The sequence below is a fragment of the Prionailurus bengalensis genome, chromosome C2 (assembly GCF_016509475.1).
Source record: "Prionailurus bengalensis isolate Pbe53 chromosome C2, Fcat_Pben_1.1_paternal_pri, whole genome shotgun sequence".
In the NCBI taxonomy this organism is placed as follows: domain Eukaryota; kingdom Metazoa; phylum Chordata; class Mammalia; order Carnivora; family Felidae; genus Prionailurus; species Prionailurus bengalensis.
In genome coordinates this window covers 31,025,394-31,048,138 of record NC_057350.1, presented here as the reverse complement: position 1 = coordinate 31,048,138, position 22,745 = coordinate 31,025,394, and the positions used below count along the sequence as shown (strand labels likewise).

At 35.2% G+C, this 22,745-nt stretch overlaps 1 protein-coding gene across 19 annotated transcripts in view; it reads right to left on the bottom strand.

Annotated features, from left to right (window-relative positions):
* ROBO2 (roundabout guidance receptor 2) overlaps nucleotides 1–22,745 on the bottom strand; it is a 1,723,333-nt gene that overhangs the window by 157,235 nt on the left and 1,543,353 nt on the right. For all 19 annotated transcript variants that reach the window (XM_043593855.1, XM_043593853.1, XM_043593859.1 and 16 more), the window contains one exon: nucleotides 16,542–16,680. In XM_043593855.1, coding sequence (XP_043449790.1) covers nucleotides 16,542–16,680 — 139 coding nt within the window. The remainder of the gene's footprint in view (nucleotides 1–16,541; nucleotides 16,681–22,745) is intronic.

The window sequence follows — 22,745 nt, the reverse complement described above, 5'->3', positions numbered from 1 at the left end:
CTATATATTATAATTATATTGTAATTGTATTACACTTCTAAAAGCTGAGGTTTGCAGTTTGAGGAAGAAATATTTACGTATTCTTTCAGGATTCAGGTCATAAGAGTTTCTGGGCAGGGCACCTAAGAACAGTATGAAGGGCAGGTATCTTCTTAAAAATTAAAAACTAATGCAACATTCATTGGAAAGGGAAAGAAAATTAAAAAATGTGGAAGTTCAGACTTCTAGGGAAATATTAAGAGGCAAAGTCGTCTCTGAAAAGAACTTTCTGTACTGTGCTGGGAGCCTCTACTGAAAGCCAAGATGAAATTTAAAATATGATGGCATCTGACTCTGCCCTAAATAACCAAACAGTATTTTAGATTCTCTTGGCTTCCCCTAAAGGCTCTCCTCATTACCTCCATCTGAGGCATAGGTGGCTCCCTCCTTGTCAGCCTGACCATAGATGGAAAACCCTCTACCAAGTCTCCCTTTAGCACAGCTGAGGGAGCAGGACATTCTCCAACTGAAAAGCTGAGAGAAAATAAACAAACAAAAAATGTTTAAAAATGCCCACACTAGGATAAAAATACTATAATCGGTTTAATGAAGTGCAGATTTCAGATCACAGGGTAACTAGGCCCCAAAGAACACTCCCGGGTTCCCTGACGCGGCCGACCATCTTGAAACCGGAGCCTCTCTCTGGAGCTGGAGTAATTAAACCGAACTGCAGCTGAGCCCTTCCAGAAAGGCCAAAGCACACCGCTCACCCCAAACTAGAAGTGCCTGCGAGTTTTAATCACTGTAGCCTGCTGCCATGTTTTGAGTGCCCCTGTCTACCCATCTTCCACTCCTCTGACAGACAATGGGGCCTCCGGGGATTAATTCTCTTGGTGTACTTGTGAACAACTGTAAAGTTCACAGCCTGTTGTCTTTAGTCACCACCCGTTTCCATCTTCTCCTGTTATCTTATTCTCTCATTTTTCACTTCTACAGTGAGCTTTGTCTCCACGGATGCAACCTCTCACAATTGCATCTTGTAGCCACCTCCACAAAATTTTTCACTATGCCTTCTGGAATACTAGTTCACTGACCTGTAAAACTTCCTTATCCTCTCCCACAGAATTTTACCTTCACTTCGTGTCTTAATGAAAATCTGGCTTTTTCCTGAGAGTTGGTGAAAGTGGGGAAGAGGAAGGGATGTAGGAAGTATACTCCCTGCCACTCCAAACAATAACTCAGTAACTCAATAACTCAGATCTTGACCTGAGCCAAAGTTAGACTCAGCCAGTCTAACTGACTGAGCCACCCAGGTACTCCTACCATCTTCTTTATATACCAAGAGTAGACTTACAAATGCTTCAATTTCCCCTCAACTGGCTCTCTAGAGAAAAGTCCATCCAAACTTCTAAACCTGCCCAGTATGTTCTTTCCTGACCTAGTCTCTGCTAACCTCTCCAGTCCCACCTTGCACTATGGCCCACTTTATACCTGAGCCCTCAACTGCACTCCAGAATTCTCAAGTTCTCTCCTGCTTCTGCATCTCTGCATATGCTGTGTCCTCACATCTGGACTTTTCTCCATGCCTCCCCACTCCCCATTTCTCCCTCCTTATAGCCTAACTACTTCTGCTTATACTGGTATAAAATCAATGTGTTGATATCTATCTACGCTTCCAGGGTTTAAGCTTCACAAAGGCACGGTCATGTCTTTGTTCACAGTTGTATCCTCAGAGCTCAGTACAGTGAATAAAGGTAGTCAAGACCAATTTGTTCATGAAAAATTAATTTAAGGCTATACACACACAGGAAGAGGAAGGTTCTATTTTTTCACCAGTATCAAACAACACTGATAACAAAATGCCAAATCTGTATAATAGAGTGTCTGTGGACAACACAAGACACATTCTGAGCATTTAGACTCACTTTGTTTTCAGTTCCCTGAATTTTGACTGAGTTTACTTAAATTGTATCTTCTACTCATAGTTTTTATCTCAAACGTTTTTCTGTGTTCATTTTCTCCAAATCATTGACTAATACCATAATTAACAACACACTAGAAGGGCCCCGGAGCAATCCATAGTTTAATGGAGATACTCAATTACAGAGTATACTCTTACTCACACCTGTCCTTGTTCTGTGATTTAACCTGTCGCCTAGATAAACAAAAACAAAAACAAAACAAAACAACAACAACAAAAAACTCAAGTTCAACATACATCAGTAAGAAAAAAGTGAGGTCCAAAAAGTTTAAGAAAAAATTATCTTTATGATAAAAATTATCTTTAAGATAAAAATTATATGATAATATGTCTTTTATCACTGATAATCTTTTCATTATACCAAACATTAACATAAAAGGGCTTAATTTTACAATCTTAAAATTAGAACTGTGTGCGTGTGTGTGTTTTTTAATTGACATGCTATTCACTATTTGTCTGGTAATAGAAATTTTGTTTTGATTGCTATAGGTTTTCTTTCTTATTTATTTATTTATTTATTTATTTATTTATTTATTTATTTTTGGTGTTATCTGCAGATAGGGCACTGACCTATCATTGCTAATTACATTATTGTTTTCAAAACTGCAGAGAGCTTTTAATATCATCTTATACTGCTTTTCACTAAATTTAAATCCCTTAAGTTTAGAGATTTTGTGTGTGTGTGTGTGTGTGTGTGCGTGCATCATGTTCTACTTTCTGTCACAGTCATATAAGATTAAACTCAAACCATTCTAGAGATATTAGAATTTCATTTAGCTCATCATAGCAGAAAGGCCTATTTAATTATTTTTATTGCTATCCTTACTATGCAACCATCCTTGTGATTTAGTCAAATAAAATAATATCTGCAATTCCTTAAATGCATTACTTTAAATGCTTTTAAAACTTACTAGTATTATTTCCATATGTTTGTGTAACTAATTAGAACATGAAAATTTATGGTAAAAATTGCAAATAAATCACAATTAAGGAAAGCATTTTGGAACAAATAAAGTGGTGTAGGCAGGTTAAATTATCCTTTAATTTAGAAATAATTATTGGCTTAAATTCATTCAAGGCATTTTGATTTTACAACAGGACTAAGAAATGTAACATCAGGTTTGGAAAAGTGGATCTACTTCATAATTGTGTGTTTGGTTAGAAATTAATCTCCACTTTACATTCATTTAGAAGAAGGATTTTGGGGATTAAATCCACAACAATCCATAAAATTCATAGCTTACACCAGATGTTTTTGACAGGCAGCTTCTTGTACTCTTATGAGTCGAGAATGAACACTGTGCAATAAGGGACTGCAAGTTCAGAGTGAAATAGATCTTCAAATGTGCCATCTATCTGGTGGCCTTGTGATCCTTACTGAACAATCTTCAAGAAGATTCCATTGGTGTTGGAAGGGAGCATTAGCTGAGGTAGAATGGAAGTGTTCTGCATTATCAGTTTGGGTTGTGCTTTGGAAGATTCAAAGGGCTCTCTCTCCTCTTTACTTCTGCCCACAAAAACCTCCTCATGAAATGTGTTTCTGGAATAATTTAGAAATTCAACACAGCTACATAGGGGCACTTGTCATCATTAAGTGTGTAACATACCATAGAGGTTGGTAGATATATTTGAAAATAGAAGGTTCAGACACTTCTCTAATTAAGCTACTCTTAACTAGTTTTATCAATTCAGCAACTATTTAATGAGCAAGAAATATAAAGAAACATTTCATGCCTCATATATTCTAGAAAATATGCAAGAATATACATTTATCTGAAGTCATTAGTGAACCAAAGGACTTTCTTGCATTTGGTGATGACCTATTTATGTCAAGTCTTGCCATGGCACTTATTTGTCCATCTCGCTGGTATAACCTTCATAGTCAAGGCAATAAGAAATGACTTTGAGGTCTATTTCTTTCAACAACATTCTATTATTTTTGCCTAATATTAAAAACAAAATTAAAAGGCATATAAAATAGCATTCAGGTAAGCAATTCCTACTTCATCTTTTCTACTAGTTCAGGGTTTCTTGACCACAGCACTTAGTGACATTTTGGACTTTTGGGCCAGATTATTCCTTACTGTGGGACTTGTCCTGTGTATAGTCAGCCATTTAGCAGCATTCTTAGCCTCTCCCCTCCAGAAGACAGTAGTACCTAATTCCCCAAATGCACCAATCAAAAATGTCTCCTCATACTGCCAAATGTCTCTCTGTAAATGGGAGAGACAAAGCTGGCCCTCGTGAAGAACCACTGCACTAACAGTGTCTGGTGAGCACCACATAGCAGATACAGGGCTGGACATTTAAGAATGAAGATAAATATGGCAAGGGGAGTTGGGAGACAGAGAAACAAACAATTACAATACAAGACTAACACTGTTTTCGCTTAGTTACACAGAAATTAAAAAAAAAAGCCAATGGCTATTGAGTAAAAAAAAATGGAATGAAGGGTGTTTAAGATACAAATGGGAAATGAATGCAAGCTTTCATGTCAGAGAGACCTGCGGTTTGCATCCTGTTTTGCTACCCTCAGGTCCTGTGACCTTGAGCATTGTGCTCATTGTCCTTAAGCTTCATTTTCCTGCACTGTTAAAAAAAAAGGGATTCATAGGGTGCCTGGGTGGCTCACTCTGTTAAGCGGCTGACTTGAGCTCAGGTCATGATCTCAAGGTTCTTGAGTTTGAGCCCTGCATTGGGCTCTGTGCTGACAACTCAGAGCCTGGACCTGCTTCAGATTCAGTATCTCTCTGTCTCTTTCTGTCCCTCCCCAGTTTGTTCTGTCTCTCTCTTTCTCTCTCTACCCCCCCCCCCCCAAATAAACAAACTTAAAAAAAGAGGGGGAGGTGATTCATACTTTAAGGCTATTGGGGAGATTAATTACAACTGTACAAGCACCTAGCATAAAATCAGTGGGCCCTCAAAAAAAAACCATACTCTTTATTATTTTAATACAATTTCCTGTAAAGATAAATTATTTTAGAGGCACTCAGCTGGTTCAGTAGATATAGCATGCGACCCTTGATCTCTCAGTATTGCGAGTTGGGGCCCCACAATGAGTGTAGAGATTACTTAAACACAAAATCTTAAAAAAAAAGATGAATTATTTGAGTGAAGTAGTTTAGACAGTGGACTTGAGGGGTAATGTGCCTAATTGGGTTCAAATCTCTACCACTTGAATTTGCCCCTCAGATTCCTCCTTTGTAACATAAAAATGATAAGAACACTTGTTTCATGAAGAAACCGTGAAGATCAAATGAGTTATCTACATGTAAAGCACTTGAAAAATTAGCTATTGTCCCATAGTCAATTTGAAGATACACATTTCTTCTATTTTAACATCTCTGACATTAAAAATCATTTTCCATAGATGACATTATATTTGATCAAGCAATTTTTTTTCTTCTTCATTCAGAGAAAGTATTGTCAGATCCTACAAACAATTCCAACTTGAATTCAATGACTTATAATGTTATTATAGGACTAAAAATAATAGTTGGGTTAAACAAATATTTTGACTTCTGTATTTAATAAAGACAACACTTCTTGTCCAGCACCCAAGGTATAAACCTCAGTATTACTTGTATCCCTTCTTTCCCCATGAATCCTGACATAGAATCTATCTCTTTAAGGAAAAACAAAACAAAACAAACAAACAAAAAAAAAACCCAAAACACAACCTTTCTTTGTATTGCCATTTCGTATATTCACAGGAAATAACCCAAAAGAATCCCCTAACTACCTTTTAAGCAACTTCTTACTAGGTATGCTTACCTCTGAACATTCTCTACTCCAAACTACCCTACATAAAATTTGAGAATCAATTTTTTAAACCTAGAGACAAAGACACATTTGTATTGAATGTGCTCCAGTGAATCCCCATTTCATAGTGTGTTCAGTATAAAACACTTTACTTGGAATTAGAGGCTTTCATAATAAAGCCTCCGCTAACCTTGTTGGCCTTAAGTGCCACTCCACTCCACTCCAGGCAAACGGAACCACTAATTGTTGGCATATTCTTTCCGCCACCAATGGTTTTTCATCCTGCTTCCATCTCTAGGAATATTCTTTGCAGCTCCACTTATGAGAATTCTATTCTCCTTTCCAGACCCATCTCTAACATCACATGGGACTAAAGCAGCTTTTCCTTTCTGCAACTCTAAAGAGTCTGTATATCATAGCTTTTTTAAATAGTTTGCTTTATTTAGTAATTAACATTATACATATCTCATACCCTCCCCTCAAATCCTTGAGAACAAACTCATCTTTTTTTAATTTGTTGCATTAGCAACACTAAAAATGTGCAATGAATATGTATGATTCTTTTTGAATTTTTGAAATGTAACATTTTATTAGTTCACATTAGAGATATTTGTTATTCCTTTGAGAGAATTGCCATCTTGCTATAAATTGTGTTCATAGTAAGGTTAAAAATATTTTCTTTCTCTCTCTTTATAAAATTCTTCAAATAAGGGTTAAGAGTCCTGATTGACTTTTTTGCTTCTATTATTTGTGGTATAAATGTTGAACACAACTTTTAGAAAATGTGGGTTGATGGATGAAGTATTTATAGCTTCCATCAAACATATATTTTACAGAAAGTGCCAGTTGTATGAATGGCTGTGATAGTTAACCAGGTATTCTTAATAAAGGCACCACACACTCATACATTTGATGAAATTAGTTGAAAGGTATTACGGTAGGTCATATCATTGTAACAGTCACAATAATCTTGAGAATGATCAGCAAAATTTCCGCACTGAGATCTTGTCACAGGTCTATCCTATAGATTTATATGACGAATCACTTCTCAGAAGAGACTTCTAGTACTTTAATTTCTTGGCAAAAGTTCACTGTGCCCCAATAGCAGCCCCCACGCCTAAATAGGTCCTTTGAGAATGAAGCTCCAATGAGTTGATGCTATGCACCAACTAAAGTAGATTTCTTCAATAATTGATTCTATTCTGTGGAATAGGGTATGTTCTTACAATGCTTTGAAAGCATTTGGTTTTTGTATCTTTTTTTTGACAACTGTATCTCCTTCACACACTAAGGAAGACATACCCCTCATTCATCATGTTATTGTAATACTAGGTCTCAAGTTATTCTTTTTTTTTCCTCTTTCTCTTTCAATTCATACCAGTTGATTTGAATAATTGATTTGAATAACCATAATGATGATGATGATAGCTCTACACTTGAGGAAATATAGAGTCTAGAAAGACTCATTCCTGTCAGGGATGCGTGGGTGGCTCAGTCGGTGAAGCTGACTCTTGATTTTGGCTCAGGATATGATCTCACAATTTGTGAGATTGAGCCCTGCATTGGCTCTGTGCTGACATCGTGGAACCTGCTTGGGATTCTCCCCTCTCTCTTTCTATGCCCCTCCCCCCCCCCACATGTGCATTCTCTCTCTCTCTCTCTCTCTCCCTCTCAAAAATAAACAAATAAATAAACATTTAAAAAAAAACTTTAGAAATCAGAACTATCAGCCAACACATAACTGCCTATGGAACTGTTAATAAGCAAATATTCTCATGAAAATATAAAATAATGATCTTTTAGTAAAATTAACCATTGCCTAAGTGCCATGAGACAATGCAGATGAAAAGAAGAATTACATTATCATGCTCTAGAAAAGTTCATTGTTCTAGATTTATATACCTATACTATTTAATTCTCTCAGCAAGCATTTCTTTAGCTTCATTTGAATTACCAGTGACTTCATTTTTATTTCCAGATACCGTGGTAAGAAGAATACAATACTATATTAAAATAAAATATTCTGTGATGATAAAGACAGAATTGCTTTAAACTTCGTTTCAGTGGGCTATAGGAAATAATGATATTTTTTAAATGATGCAAACTTATTTATTTGATACAATATAATGGATTATATAGTACTGATAAGTGCCATTATGATAAAAGTTATAAAAGCATTAATATGTACTTTATTACACAGATGTATTTTGTGACCATCTAATAGGCAAGCATTTACTAAGCTGTTTTTTTTCCTGATGTATAATCCCAAATGGAGAATGGAAAAAAAAAAATTGTTCCCACTTAGCACTTCTAGTTAATGGTCAAGATTGTGGACCTTGAAGCCAGTCATCCAAGATACCTTACTAGATGATTGACTTCACCTTACTTACCCTCTTTGCGTCTCATGTTTTTATTTGTTATATGGGAATAATAATAGTATTTATATCATACGGTTGCCATAAGGATGAATGTTTTCATGTAAAACGCCTAGAATAGGTATGGTATAGAGTAAGTATGATGTAAATATAGTTATTAACATTATATTTACAGGAAAGGAAAATGCAATAAAAACAACTCTTTTGAATCAATATTAGCCTTTTCCTATACAAACCTAAATAGGCATTCAGGGTCAAAGGTTAAAAAATGTCCATATATACATAAAAATCTGATAGCATATATGCAAAACATAAAAAAAGTAGTTATCAGTTATAAATGGTTATATGAGTAACTTTACTTTTCTTCATTAGGCCCATCCATGTCAAATTTGCTTTTTTTTCCCTCCTATAAAAACGTGCTATACTTTTGAAAGTGTTTTGAGTTGTTGCCATTCACAGAATGATGCCATTTCAGAATTTAAAGGCACCACAGAAACCATCCAATCCAACTTGCACATTTTGCAGGTGTAGACCCTAGTACTCAACATATTATGTAAATGATTTAAAACAGTATGATGCATTTTTGCAGAGCTGGGATAAGATTGTTAGTCTCCTAAATTCAACTTTACCTTGTAAGCCCACACTGCAATTACAACTTATTAAGAACAGCAACGGCAAAAAATCAATCAGAACCATATCTTAAGAAAAACCCTTGGGTGATTAAAAAACATCTAAGTGATTCTAACAACAAATTGTCATATGAAGGCAAGGATTTGTGTTAAAATAGTCAATTAAATAACTTTCTTTTTAATTTTTGTTTTATTTTTTAAATTTATTTATTTATTTATTTATTCTGAGAGAGAGAGAGAGAGAGAGAGAGAGAGAGAGAGAGAGAGAGATGGGGAGGGGCAGAGAGAGAGAAGGAGAGCGAGAATCCCAAGCAGGCTCTGTGATGTCAGCACGGAGACCAATGTGGGGCTCAAGCTCACAGACCATGAGATCATGACCTGAGTCAAAACCAAGAGTAGAATGCTCAAGCAACTGAGCCACTCAGGCACCCCTCCTTTTTTTAAAATGTATTTTAAGAGAGAGAGAATCCCAAACAGGCTCCATGCTGCCGACGTTGACCCCAATGTGGGGTTTGCTTTCATGAACTGAGAGATCATGACCTGAGCTGAAACCAAGAGTCAGATGCTCAACTGATTGAGCCATCAGGCTCTCCAACTTTCTCCTTTTTATATTTTGTGTATAGTTGAGGTAAGAATCTAGGGTACTAGAAAGTGTGTCTCCAATGGTAAATACCCAATATATCCACCTGAGTCTTGATACAATGACTGTCTCTTGGTAACCCTTTGCCTTGTCCTACAATTTGGGCTAAGTAAAATGCTGCCCTAATCCTGATCTCTGCCTAGGGAATTCTCTAACATCCTATGCTATGATGGAAGAAACAAACCTGCCCTAGCTTCTGTGTTGGACAACACCCACATGCCAATGACAGGTGGCACTCAGACAGATCCTTTTGCAAACTGCACCTGGTCTTGGCTCTGCCTTGACACAACACAAGAGCTGCCAGTTAATGGGCATCTTTGACTTCGAGGCATTTCATATTCCAAGTGTGTCCCAGCTTGTTAGTTGACCACTGGCCAGAACCCAAATTGGATGCCAGTTCCTGCATTGTCCCTGAGCTGAGATTCTCAACAGATGGGCCAATGTGGTCACAGGATGAGGTAACTTGCACTCTTCAACCTAGGTGGCAATTAGTTTTGTGTTAACAGCAACTATTAGCACCTATTTGATGAAAACACAGAGAAAGTACCATTTTGGCATCCCTCTGAAAGTTGCTAATTAATTCTGTTTGTAAACAAAAATCTATATCTTCAGCTTCCAAGAAGGTAACTTTGACATGGTCCAAATATAGATTTCCAAAACACGAAGACACTAGGTGTGCTTATGAAGTTGGTCTAAAAATTACACTTAACATTCCTATAAAGTTATTCATGATACAGCGTTTCTAACTGATTATCTAAAATTTTATCAAATATAAAATTAGTGGCTCAAGTCCATAAACAATTAATAATCACATAATTACAAAGCCCATTAGTTTAAAATATATGTTTTATGCTGGAAAGATTTTAAATTAAGTCCTAGCTCTAACACGTAGTAATGTGTGGCTTTGGAAGCAAGTTACTTAAACTTCTGTTTCCATAGCTCTCAAATGAGGAATCATATTTTAGAACACTATTTAAACTAGTGTAATTAACATATGGAAAGCAAAAGTGCATGGCAAATAACAAGTCCTTCAAAACTACATGCTTTTATTGTTACATAATCTTCTTACACAAGTGATTTTTTTTTTATTATCAGTACACAACTGATATGATATAATGTGTGAAATTTGAAAGTCCCAACCCAGATGTCTTATTACACTGGGCCTACAATAAAATATGTTGACGGTATACAAACTTTGAGAGGTAGAAAAATCAGAGGTAACGTTCAGGCTTGGCAAACTGGCTGGAAAAATTTATAAAGAAATCTATATGATTTAAAAGCAAAAGTGGCATCTATTAAATTAGTAAGATTTTATGTTTCTATAGAAATTGATAGGCCAAAGAAATTGAGTATCCATAGAAATTATATACTTTATATTTTTCACCTTTAATATATTTTCCTTGTAGTTTTCTAGGTAGCTAATAAATGCCACCAACCAGCAGAATTTATAAAACTGGAGCACTTGTTATGTGTATCCAGTGTATAGTGTTTACAGTTCTTTGAATGAGTTATATGATTTTAATAACCCTTTGAGTTAGAATGGATGGCATAATTATTCACCCTGTACAAATGAGTCAAAGTGTAGGTTAGTTATTAGTCCCCTTGCATTTCTGGTCCATTTCTTCAGAATGTAAAACACAAAGAGTTGAAAAATCTTCTTCAAGGTCACACTCCTAGTTAGTGGTAGAAAAATATGTCAAACACCATTTCCAGAACATGGGAGTATAACTAAACTGATTAAATGATTGAACAGTGTCAGAACAAGCCTAAAGTTTAATCTCTGAAGATGGCCTCAGTATTCTTCATGTTATTCACAGCTATATTAAAAGATCTCACAGTAATTGTGCATGTAGTTCTATTTTTTTTTTCTAGACATAAATGGCTAAGGCATCTATACAGCTGAAAAATTACAGAGTATTCATTAACACATTTCTTTATATTTCTGAGCCTTAGGGACCAATTCACTTTTCAGATGTCAAATACAATGTTTATATACATTGCTTTTCTCCTCCTCTTAGTTCTTTCTGTTCTTAATTTTTTTCTAATTGACCAATCTTGATCAGCCTACCAATCAGCATGGTTATTTATCAGGAGCCCAAATTACCACATGTCCTTGAAGCAAACGCTGTATGTGAAGAAGGCCCATCTCCTCAGCAGGGTGGCGGAGCACCTGTTCAGCATCTCCGCATCCCAGAAGCACATTCTCTAAACAATGGAGCTTCAAAACAATTAATATAAGAACATTTTCCAGGGCTAAGTGAAAAGAGCCACTTAGTGTAAAAAATGCCACACACACACAAAAAAGAATTATAAGTGGTTCTATTCAGTTTCTTTTCTTAAGGATTCATGTATTTATGTGAATCTCGCATTTCATGGAACTAAGAACTCTAAAAAGTCTCTCTTAAAATAGACTTGCACTTCAGAGAAAGGAATTTGTCAGTGGCTTCAAGAAAATTGATAGAATTTTCCACCATATATCTTGCAACTCTTATTCTCTAGTCCTTTATCTATTTTTATGAAATATTCATGAATTATATCTAGTATGTGCAAGCCATCAACTGCATTTAGAATTTGCAGGCATACATAAGAATGTAAATGGCATATTTTATTTCCTTTTTGCTCTGACAAGCTATTATAAACATTCCTTTCTGTCCTCTAGATCTTTATTAAGAAAGTTAGTGTCACTTTAGAGTTGGTTCAGAAAATAAATAAAAATGAAATTAAAAAATCATGGAGCTAACCATATAGTGATATACCTAAAATTTATATGAATGGTAAAGGATGCTAAATCTCATATTTACAATTCTTTAAAAGACTGGTAATAATTAACTGAAACACAATCTATACTGACAAGACCAGATAAGAAATTACAATCAGATTAATCACACTACTTTTTAACTAATTTCTTAGAAGGGATATTTTTATTCTTTTTGCTAATATTAGATTGAACCGAGTATTGTCATGTTGGTGTATTTTAATTTAATTTTTTTACTTACTTCATTGTAAATTTATTATTTTCTCTTTCTTTTTACATTAGAACACAGTATTTACATAAAACTTCAGCATATAATGCATATTATATTTATTTTTTATTTTGGTGTAACAAAAATATATAACATCCCTACGATAAGATGGAGCATAGCACAGATGAAACATAATCACAGAATTAAAATACTGGCAACTTTTATCACATGAAACACTTTATGGAAAGATGTAGTGAAGGCACCTGGTCATCAAGAGAGTATTAATTAGCAAAAAGGTCTAGGTTTGCCTGTGAAAAAAAAGATATACTACCCAAGGAAGAAACTAGGATTACTTTAGGCCTGAGTTTCTTTAATGTATGTAAATACTTTTCTATTTCACCCATCTGGTTAACATAAAATAAAAAAAAATAAACAATCAATAAATATATTTATTTTGCCTAAATATATTTTTTTTACAGACTAATGAGCATTAAAAATATCGGAGGCACTTAATAAATGTAGGTAAATCTGAAAGTGTAACTTTTACAATTTAAATTATGCTTTAACAAAACCTGTATTTAAAAAAAAAAAAAAAACATTATACCAGTATCTGGGTAGCTCAGTCGGTTAAGTGTCCAACTGTTGATTGTAGCTCAGGTCATGATCTCAGGGTTATGAGATCAAGCCCTGAATCAGGCTCAGAGCAGAGCACAGAGCCTGCTTGGGATTTTCTCTCACTCCTCTCTCTCTCTGCCCTTCCCCTTCTTGTTCTCTCTCTCTCTCTCTCTCTCTCTCTCTCTCTCTCTCTCAGAAATAAAAGAAAATAAATAAAGTTTAAAATAAATAAACAATCATTATAAATAAGAAAAAAAAATGTCTTTCCCCTCATCTCCTGTTTTGTTCCCTCTACCCACTTCATTTCCATATTGGTATGTGAAAGTATTGCTAGCCTTAGGAAATGCTACTTTTCCCACCTCACCAAAATACTCATCAAATCAAAAAAAAAAAAAAAAACAACTCACCAAGGGTACATTTTAATTTTATTAAAGATAAGTACTGAGAAAGGTCAGGAATTTCAAGGCTAAATCAAAGAAAGAGGTATATAAGTCTACTAAAAATAAATTTTCAAAGTAAAGGAAATAAAAATACTCCCCTAATTCATCTCTGGTTACTGCAAGTTTGGCACAGATATCTTCTTCTGTGCTGAAGGTTTAAATAGCTATCACAGCATTTCATAAATTTATACTTGAATTGAAAAGCTTTTCTTGTCTCCGAAAGAAAAATAGTCACATATTACTTACGTAGTAATTACAGGCTATGCAGCTGCCCTACAAAGCTTTACTATAAATGTGTTAAGCATGAACCACTACACAAACCTTATTCAAATTGCATTAAATGTTAAGCCAAAGAAATGTCATCCTCCACACCACTTCACACAATTGCTTACACAAGAACAATGGCCATCTCCCTAGTCTGAGACTTAAATAATGTAATAGAATCAATGTTGTTGATTTAGGCTATGGTTGGTTAAAAGTCATTACTGTTATTCCTCACCAAGTAAAGAGGTCTATTTCCCCCTTATTATGCACAAGTGAAGCTTATGCTAATGCCTACAAATCTAAGAATGAATAAGCTTCTTTGAAATACCATTTAAAGATTGAGAACTCATGAAATAGTACCTCGTTTCTATCATGATAAAAATATTGACCTCAATTTCTATATTGCGCTGATCCTTACTTTAAGCCTTTCTAATGTACAATTGAAAGCTTATACAGCATTTCCATTTGCTTAATACTTTAAAAATATTAAGCTGGTCACACAAAGCACTGTAGTAGTATCATGCCAGTAATAGAAGAATAAAGAGGCCAGAAACCTATGAAAATGTTTGAAGGAAAGTTAATGGAAGTAAGATTTCTCAAAATCTCAACCTCACCTTTAGAGATCTTTATATCATCCATTCTAAACATGTAGTATTAATAGTATTGTTTGATTTTTGTGTATTATTTGAACTTTGAAGCAAATGAATTTGGTAAGATTGGAGAATATTTTAGCAACTAAAGGTGTCAGGCTTATGACCTAACACCTAGAGAAATTTGGGAACAAATTAAACTGGACTTGATTAAGTTTTATTTTACCTCAATTCAAAGACATAGAGCCATTAAAATGCAACACACCCTTACTACTTTCTATTTTTGAAAGTTTTTGAACTGGATCTTGTTTAATGATTAAGAATGGCAGAATCATGAGGGATGTTATATAGACATCATTAACCTCTGACGTCTTGTGACAAAAAAATGGCATTCTCTGTGGCTTTCTTCCTAACACCCCACAAATCCAGTCTAACCATGAGAAAACATGAAACAAATCCTAGTTTGGGGTACCTGCCAGTACCCCTTCAGGCTGTCAAGGTCATAAAAACAATGAAAGACTGGGGAAATATGACAAGCAAATGCAATATTCTATAATATCCAACTAAATAAATACCCTCGATTGGAGACTGGAGCAGAAGGAAGACATTAATGAGAAAACTGGTGAAATCAAAACAATGTACAAACTATAATCATTATGTATTACCATTTGTTCGTTCAGAGTAACAAATGTTTCCTAGTAATGTAAAATGTTAATAATAGGGAAAACTGAATGTCAAGTATATGGGAATTCTCCATATTATTTTTGTAACTTTTCTATAAACCTGAAAATATTCCAAAAAAAGTTTTTGTTAGTTTGTTTGTTTTAATGGATGAGTATATTTACTCCCAGTAACTGAAAATTAACCTTTGTGTACACTAGGCTAAATTTTACTATATAATTCATCTCTCAATCTTACATCAACATTTAAAAATTACACATTAACTGCTCTCAGCTCCATCAACTTTTCTTGCATTTTAACCTACTTCTCCACTGAGAAGACTTGAGGAACTTCACATTCACAAACTCCTGTAACAACACTCCTTTAAAACTAGATGTCTAACAGCAAAGTGACATAGAGGTAACTTTCCCTACGATACAGGCTAAAAAGTTAACCAAATTAAAATATTTACTTCTTTTATTTCTATAGATTGCAAAGAATGTCTCACTGAGTGTTAAAAATGTTTGGTCCATTTGAGACCAGTGCTGTTGATCATATGACTTCAGAAAATACAGTATCAGAGAAATATCGATCAATAAATCAAGATTTTGAAATAAATGCATAAATTCAGGAAAGTATCCACAGTGGTTGCTGGTGAAAGCAGATAAAAGGCAACCAATGTCTGTGTAAGCAAGTTTAATTTCAGTCAGTTGAATGAAACCAAATTTCTCTCTTTTTTCTTTTAGGAAAAAATTACAAAAAAGGCAGGATGTCAAATCTTATTCAGATGATTGTAGTCGGTTTGATGGCTGATGACCATAGTTTCAGAAGGTAACACTAGGAGTAAGGCAAAACTAATCTTAAAGCTAAACTTGCTCATTATATGGGGAAACAAAAAAAAAATACTTGAATGATTTATTTGGTCATAAAGGGCAAGGTCTCAGAAAAATCTAGACAGCAAAAATGTTAAGTGTATTTTTATAAAAGGATAACAAGCATGTTTGGACTTACCCATGGAAGTTGAGTGATTAGGTTAAGGAGTTTGGTGATAGGAAGATTAGATGGAAAAACAGGTCTCCATGAAGACACGGAAAGTGAGAAAGTGACAGGCAGTCCCTAAGTGAGAAATTCCCTCTGCGGATAGTGATATCCAGGACTTGCTGCATTTTCAGTGTTGTGTTGCACAAAACCTCTCCTTTACTCCAGACCTTGAAGTCAGCTAGACTCAGCAGCCTTTGGTGAGTGATGCTCTGGACATCACTAGGAAGGCAGACAGCATCCAGTGTGGGCTGAATCATCGTGCCAACAGAACAGCAGTTGGAGGAATTAGGATAAATAGTCAAGAGTTCACTAGGAGCAGAATAGCAGACCTAGGAGGGGCCACCTCCGGAAACTTTGATATTTGGGGGCAGTAGATGAAGTGGAGAATCAGGCATTTACGTGAAAATTCAGTGAAAGAGCAATTAAAAGCTTGTAGGACTTCAGTATATTAAACAGCAGATACGTGGCTTGCATATGTAAAAATCAGATGTCTGGAAATAATACACCAAGATATGCATGTCTGATGGTAAAATCAGGAATTTTTTTTCCTCCTAATTATTCAGTGGTTATCTAATGATTTTCCATCTGTATGATGTTCTTACCTTCCTCTTGGCAAGTCTGCATCATCCTTTTTCCACCGCACAGTTGGTTGAGGATCTCCCTGGACCTGACAACGAAATTCTACAGCTTCTTCCTCCAGCACCACCTGGTTAATTGGCCTCCTGAGAAATGTGGGTCGTTCTTAGGAAAAAAAAAAAAAAGGAACAATGGTAAAATGAAACCAATGCTGTGCATGTCTTAAGAACATTATCAAAAAAAAAAACTCTATCTCAACTATATCTTGATAAGACCTTATTAATCCAATGCAATTGAATAAAATAAAATATTTTGGAACACAGAAGTAGCTATGGTTTGTATATAAGATCATATAATCTTTTGGGAATAAAATTGATTCTTCAGTGAATTCCTGAGGTATGGAAAATCCTATCACAAAAAATCTGAACACAGCACATTCCACAGAAACACGGAAAGATATACAAACGATTACTTTAATCTACCCCAATAGCTGAGTGAGAAAACTAAAAGTTGAAACTGATGGAAACTATCAAAAAGGAAACTAATATTAATGTTCCATCAAGAATGCTAGCATTAACTAACTGGAAATAAGACAAAAAACAAAAAAGAACGCTACAGTGAATACACACAAAAAGTTGTGCTCTCGCACATGGTGTTATTTAAATTTTCCCACTTAGGCTATCATTTCACAAAGACTCAATACTTCCACATATGTTTTCACCTCGTGTATGGAAAGCTATCAACTCGATTTAATTTTTCTTAAATATAAAAGCTGTCAATCTGATTTTTTTCTTAAACAAAAATCACCATTATTATTAATTATTGTAAACTACTGCCATACATAATTTTCTAAGGCCACTTCAATTATCTTCTCCTCAGTGTTTCACAGATTTACCCGTTTTTTCTTTACTTAACTTTTATGTTTCTTTATTTCTCTAGTGTTCAGGTTCAGTTTTCCCATCCTTTACTCCTTGTTGTTAATTTGCACCTATCACCCTTAATTTGCATTTTCCACTCCTCTACATATAGCTAGGGAAAAATAAATCCCTATCTATGAAAATTTTACCATTGAAGAGAAATATAAAACAAACAGTAGTTTTACAAATCTCTAAACACCTGAATTTCTTGTCTAGTTTCTTCCCCTTTTGATAATGGTCTGATACAGGACACATTACCACTTAAGATTTCATTAGCACATGTCTCCAAATCATAGGCAGTCCAATAGTTCTACTTATTGAAGTAGAAAGAGAAATCAAGGAAAAGAAAGATGAAATCCATTGGGAATTGACACAATTTGTCTGGCCATATGGTCGTATTTAGTCACTTAAGACTTTAGTTTCAAACCCAATTTAAAAATGTCAATAGTGGCATAAAAAAAATTGAAACATATTTAGAAAAAAAAATCTTTAAAGAAAATCAATCACTTCAAGTAGCATATATTAAGAATATAGGATGGAAGTACATAATTTTATTGACTAAATAAGATCTAGATTTATAAAATAAATGTGTAAGTTGCAATAGACATATTTTATTGCATTAAAGTCAACAATCATTGGCATTCAGAAGGAAGACAACTCCATCTCTCCACCGTGAAGTTGACAGTAAGGATCAAAATTTTCTCTAAAACAGCGACCTGCATATTAAGCATTAAGTACCTGCACTCTGAGACCCCAAAATCCCAAGCCATAAAACAGGCAAATAGAACTTCTCATGGAGAGGTTTTTTTAATGAAGAATTTAGAAATAAAGCATAAGAACTTGGAAGGGGGAAAAAAAAAGTTGCTCCTAATTAGATTTTAGGTAGTCAGAATCAATTAACAGTTAAGTGTTCCCAACCCCACCCCTGCTCAAAGACAGAACAAATCTTCATGTTGGATGCAGTCATTTCGTATTATTCTTTTGAACCTTGGACACTACATGCTCCCAACAACTATTTTAGCACTGGCTAGTTGATACTGAGCTACTGTTTCTGGCGGCAAATAGGCAACAGGATCAGTATAGTATCTTCATATGAGTGCTTAGAATGTTAATAGCAAAAATGAATCATTAGCCCAGAAAGCAGGATTGACTTGTTTTCTTTGCAATCACTCAGGGATGTTCATTCGATTCATCGAAAACTGAAATACCCAATATTAAAAGACAGCTAAGCCACTGTTGATGTCACTTGAGATTGAGAAATGAGGAATTTTCCTGCCCCCTTTGATTTTAATGAGTGTATTGTACTACAACCTCGTATATGGACAGAAGTCATTCCCTCACCCACTCTTCCATTTAGCACATATTAACACAGCTTTTCCTATGTCAGGCTTTGAGCTTAGTAGCTGGTGAACAGCCAGCAGCTTGGTTTCATCAGAAAAGTGGTGGGATGGGCACCTGGGTGGCTCAGTTGGTTAAGCTTCCTACTTGAGCTCAGGGAATGATCTCACAGTTAGTGAGTTCAAGCCCCGTCAGGGGCTCTGTGCTGATAGCTTAGAGCCTAGAGCCTCCTTCGGATTCTGTGTCTCCCTCTATTGCTGTTTCTCCCCTACTTGCGCCCTGTCTCTCAAAAATAAATATTGACAAAAATTTTTTAAAAATTAAAAAAAAAACAACAAAAAAAGAAAAGTGGTAGGAAATGAAGCCAGTCAGATAGTGAATGGCAAGACCATGAAGGGCCTTTCAGGCCATGTCAAGGAATGTGAGTTCTGCCCTAAGAGTGATAGAGAGATGTTTAAATGTTTTAAGTACAGAAGCAACATTTTAAATAAACATGTGAAAAAGATTGTGTTGGCAGATCTGTGAAAGATGAACTAGAAGAGAAACATGAAGCAGTGAATTAGGTCAAATGGATTTTGTAAGAAATTACTTCAGCTTTGGCTGACACGATGGTTCTATGGATATGGAAAAGGGGCAGAATGAAAAGGTATCAAAACTGGGTGATCAATCAGAAGTGGATATTGAAGAAGAAAAGTCTAAAAGGATTCTCCAGTTTCCATTTAGCAGATTGGAACAGATTGGCAGGTAAAGCATGGATATGGGGTGTGTATGTCTATGTGTGTGTAGATCATTTCATCACAGAAATGCTAGACAGGAGAAAAATGAACACCTATGCTTAAGCCATTGCTGATCAGGTTTCTGTTACTTGAAGTTAAATGCATTTTTTTTTACATTATTTATTTTTGAGAGACAGAGACAGAGTGTGAGCAGGGGAGGGGCAGAGAGAGAGGGACACACAGAATCAGAAGCAGGCTCTGGGCTCTGAGCTATCAGCACAGAGCCCAACACGGGGCTCGAATCCACAAACTGTGAGATCATGACCTGAGCCGAAGTCTGACGCTTAACCGATTGAGCCACCTAGGTGCCCCGAAGTTAAATGCATTCTTATTTAAGAAGATAAAGGAGGTTACTTACAAAAGAGAAGGGAAAAAGAAAAAGTAAATGTGATCATACCTAGATATAGAAAAGCTCTTGAATTTCAAAAAATAAAAATAAAAAATAAAAAGGGAATCAAAAGAAACTTAAGCATGGTGAAGATATTTTATCAGAAATTAAATCAAAACCTCTTTTTAAAACTGGTATGCTAGGGGTACCAGGGTGACTCAGTCGGTTAAGCAATGGACTCTTGCTTCATCTCAGGTCATGATCTCATGGTTTTGTGCATTCGAGCCCCACATGGACTCTCTGCTGATGGCATGGAGCGTGCTTGAGATTCTCCCTCTTTCTCTGTCCCTCCCCCACTCACACTCTTTCTGTCTCTCTCAAAATAAATAAGGGGCGCCTGGGTGGCGCAGTCGGTTAAGCGTCCGACTTCAGCCAGGTCACAATCTCGCGGTCCGTGAGTTCGAGCCCCGCGTCGGGCTCTGGGCTGATGGCTCAGAGCCTGGAGCCTGCTTCGGATTCTGTGTCTCCCTCTCTCTCTGCCCCTCCCCCGTTCATGCTCTGTCTCTCTCTGTCCCAAAAATAAATAAACGTTGAAAAAAAATTAAAAAAAAATAATAAAATAAATAAATAAACTTTAAAAGTAATGCTAAAATCATGCCTATTAAAATCAGGAACATGATGGACATGCCAACATTAGTAATCAATAAGAAAAAGAAAGAAAAGTGTGCATACTGGAGAATAGAATAACAATTTTGATAATCGATAATTGCAACAAAAAATAAGAACTACATAGGATCAATGTAGTAATGTTGACAGTATTAGAAAATGGGTGCTTTTAGAAAAAAATGTGACAAATTCATACACTGCAAAATTAGTAAGTCACTGGAATCTTAAAGCTATTTCTATCTATCATCTATCTATTATCTATCTATCCATCTATCTTTCTATCATCTATCTATCTAACATGGAAAATTTGCATGACATGATGCTAACTATAAAATAAATTATATAACAGTATGTGAGACTAATTCCATTAAAATACACATGAATATTTTCAGGCAAAGATTTTGTATGCTTTCTTTAACATACTACCTGCCACAAAATTGCAACATATGAATGCAATGAACCCAAAGGATAAACTTTACATTAGACTTATTCTGAAACTATAATTACTAAAACTAAAGTTGTCTCTTTATCCAGGGGACAGCATCAGGATCCTTGAGGGTTTTATGGCTTTCATACGTGTTCTAAGCCCCACTGTTGTATATGGAGACACGTGGAAGAACCTGATTTATAATTCAAGAAGAAGGAAGATATAGGATCCCCTGCTGTTGTTCTGATGAACCCAGCAGGGGTGGACAACTTCGCAATGAACTTTTTCTATTCCCTTCTGCCCTCAAGCAGAGTCTAGTTGCCTAGCAACTAAATAACCACAGGAGAGTATGTGGTATAGAATTTTTGGAAGTCTAGAATTGGCTCATGATGGAAATGTAATTCAATTGACAGGAAAGAGAAATAAAAGACAATGCAAATAAAAGAAATTTGCACATATAGGAGACATCAAGATGGGTTTTATACTGGAGTAACTTAGGTTACACCTTCCAACAAAGTGACACTGACATTTACTAATACGTTGGAGTTTGGTCACAACTTTTAAAGTATTATTCTGGGAATTTCCATAGTGCCCATTACAGTAATTATCCCTAAATTGTATTATTCATTATTCTAATTGTTTTCTGCTAATTATAATAAAATCACCTTCTACTACAATTTAACTGCCTACAAAAAAATGGTATGTTAAAAACTGTAGGTTTGCCTAACATTTATTAAATGGAAATACATTTTTTGTAAGAATCATTTTCCAGTTTCCTTAACTAGACTTTATTTCCAGAAAAATCTGAGAATCAGAAACACGAATATTGAAGACTAAAGAAGTTGTACAGGCAGAAAACATATTTTTAAAGGCTTTGCCTTTGCAGTGACTACTATTATTCTAAGCCAAACAAAAGGTGTGCTTTCAGACACAAATTATAAAAATTATAAGGAAATGTCTTGGGTTTTGCTGTTTTATGTCAAAATGATCTGCAAATAAATATAAAGTTATAAGGATTAGATGGTAAATTGGTAAGTAATCCCATTTGATACCCATTAATGCCCCAGGAGTTTGTACCCCATGAAACTTTGCACAATCAAAATAAATATATATGAAACATCCTGAACTACTAAATAATGAGAAAAATTCATTCTGAGGCATGTATATAAGGTCACTGATTTTTCCATGTTATCACCTTATGTCTGATCACATATTGAAAACTCGGGAAAAATCTCAAGGGCTGTTTCCTAACTGCTTATCAATTAGATTAGAGTCCCTCTGAATGGCCTGATCCCTAATTATATAGCCTTGGAGTGATCAAAGGCAATGTCTTTGCCAATGCAATTAACATTTTTTTTTATGTGAGATTAACTGGATTTGAATCACCTGCATAACTTGCTTACAAGGTTAATCTCTCTTGAGACAGTAGTGTTGTTTGGCAGTGTGGTACTATGTAAAGTACAGCTCTCAAGTAGTCAGGGCAATTTAGTTTCAAATTGGCATTCTGGAAAATCCAACTGTGTGTGGCTATAATAAAATCAAATGCCAAGCCTCACTGTAGTTATGCCAATAGTGTTGAGAAAACAAAATGTTCAAATTAATACAAATTACAATAAATCTGAAATGGGGTTGCATAATATCTCTTAAGTTTCTTATTTACATGCTACAGTGAAAGAAATTAAATCCCCACTGAACAAGTTTCTCTTTTCAACTGCATTGAATATGGCTGTAAAATTGGCAATGGCTGTGTCATGACAGCTCTTACTAGGATAATCTTA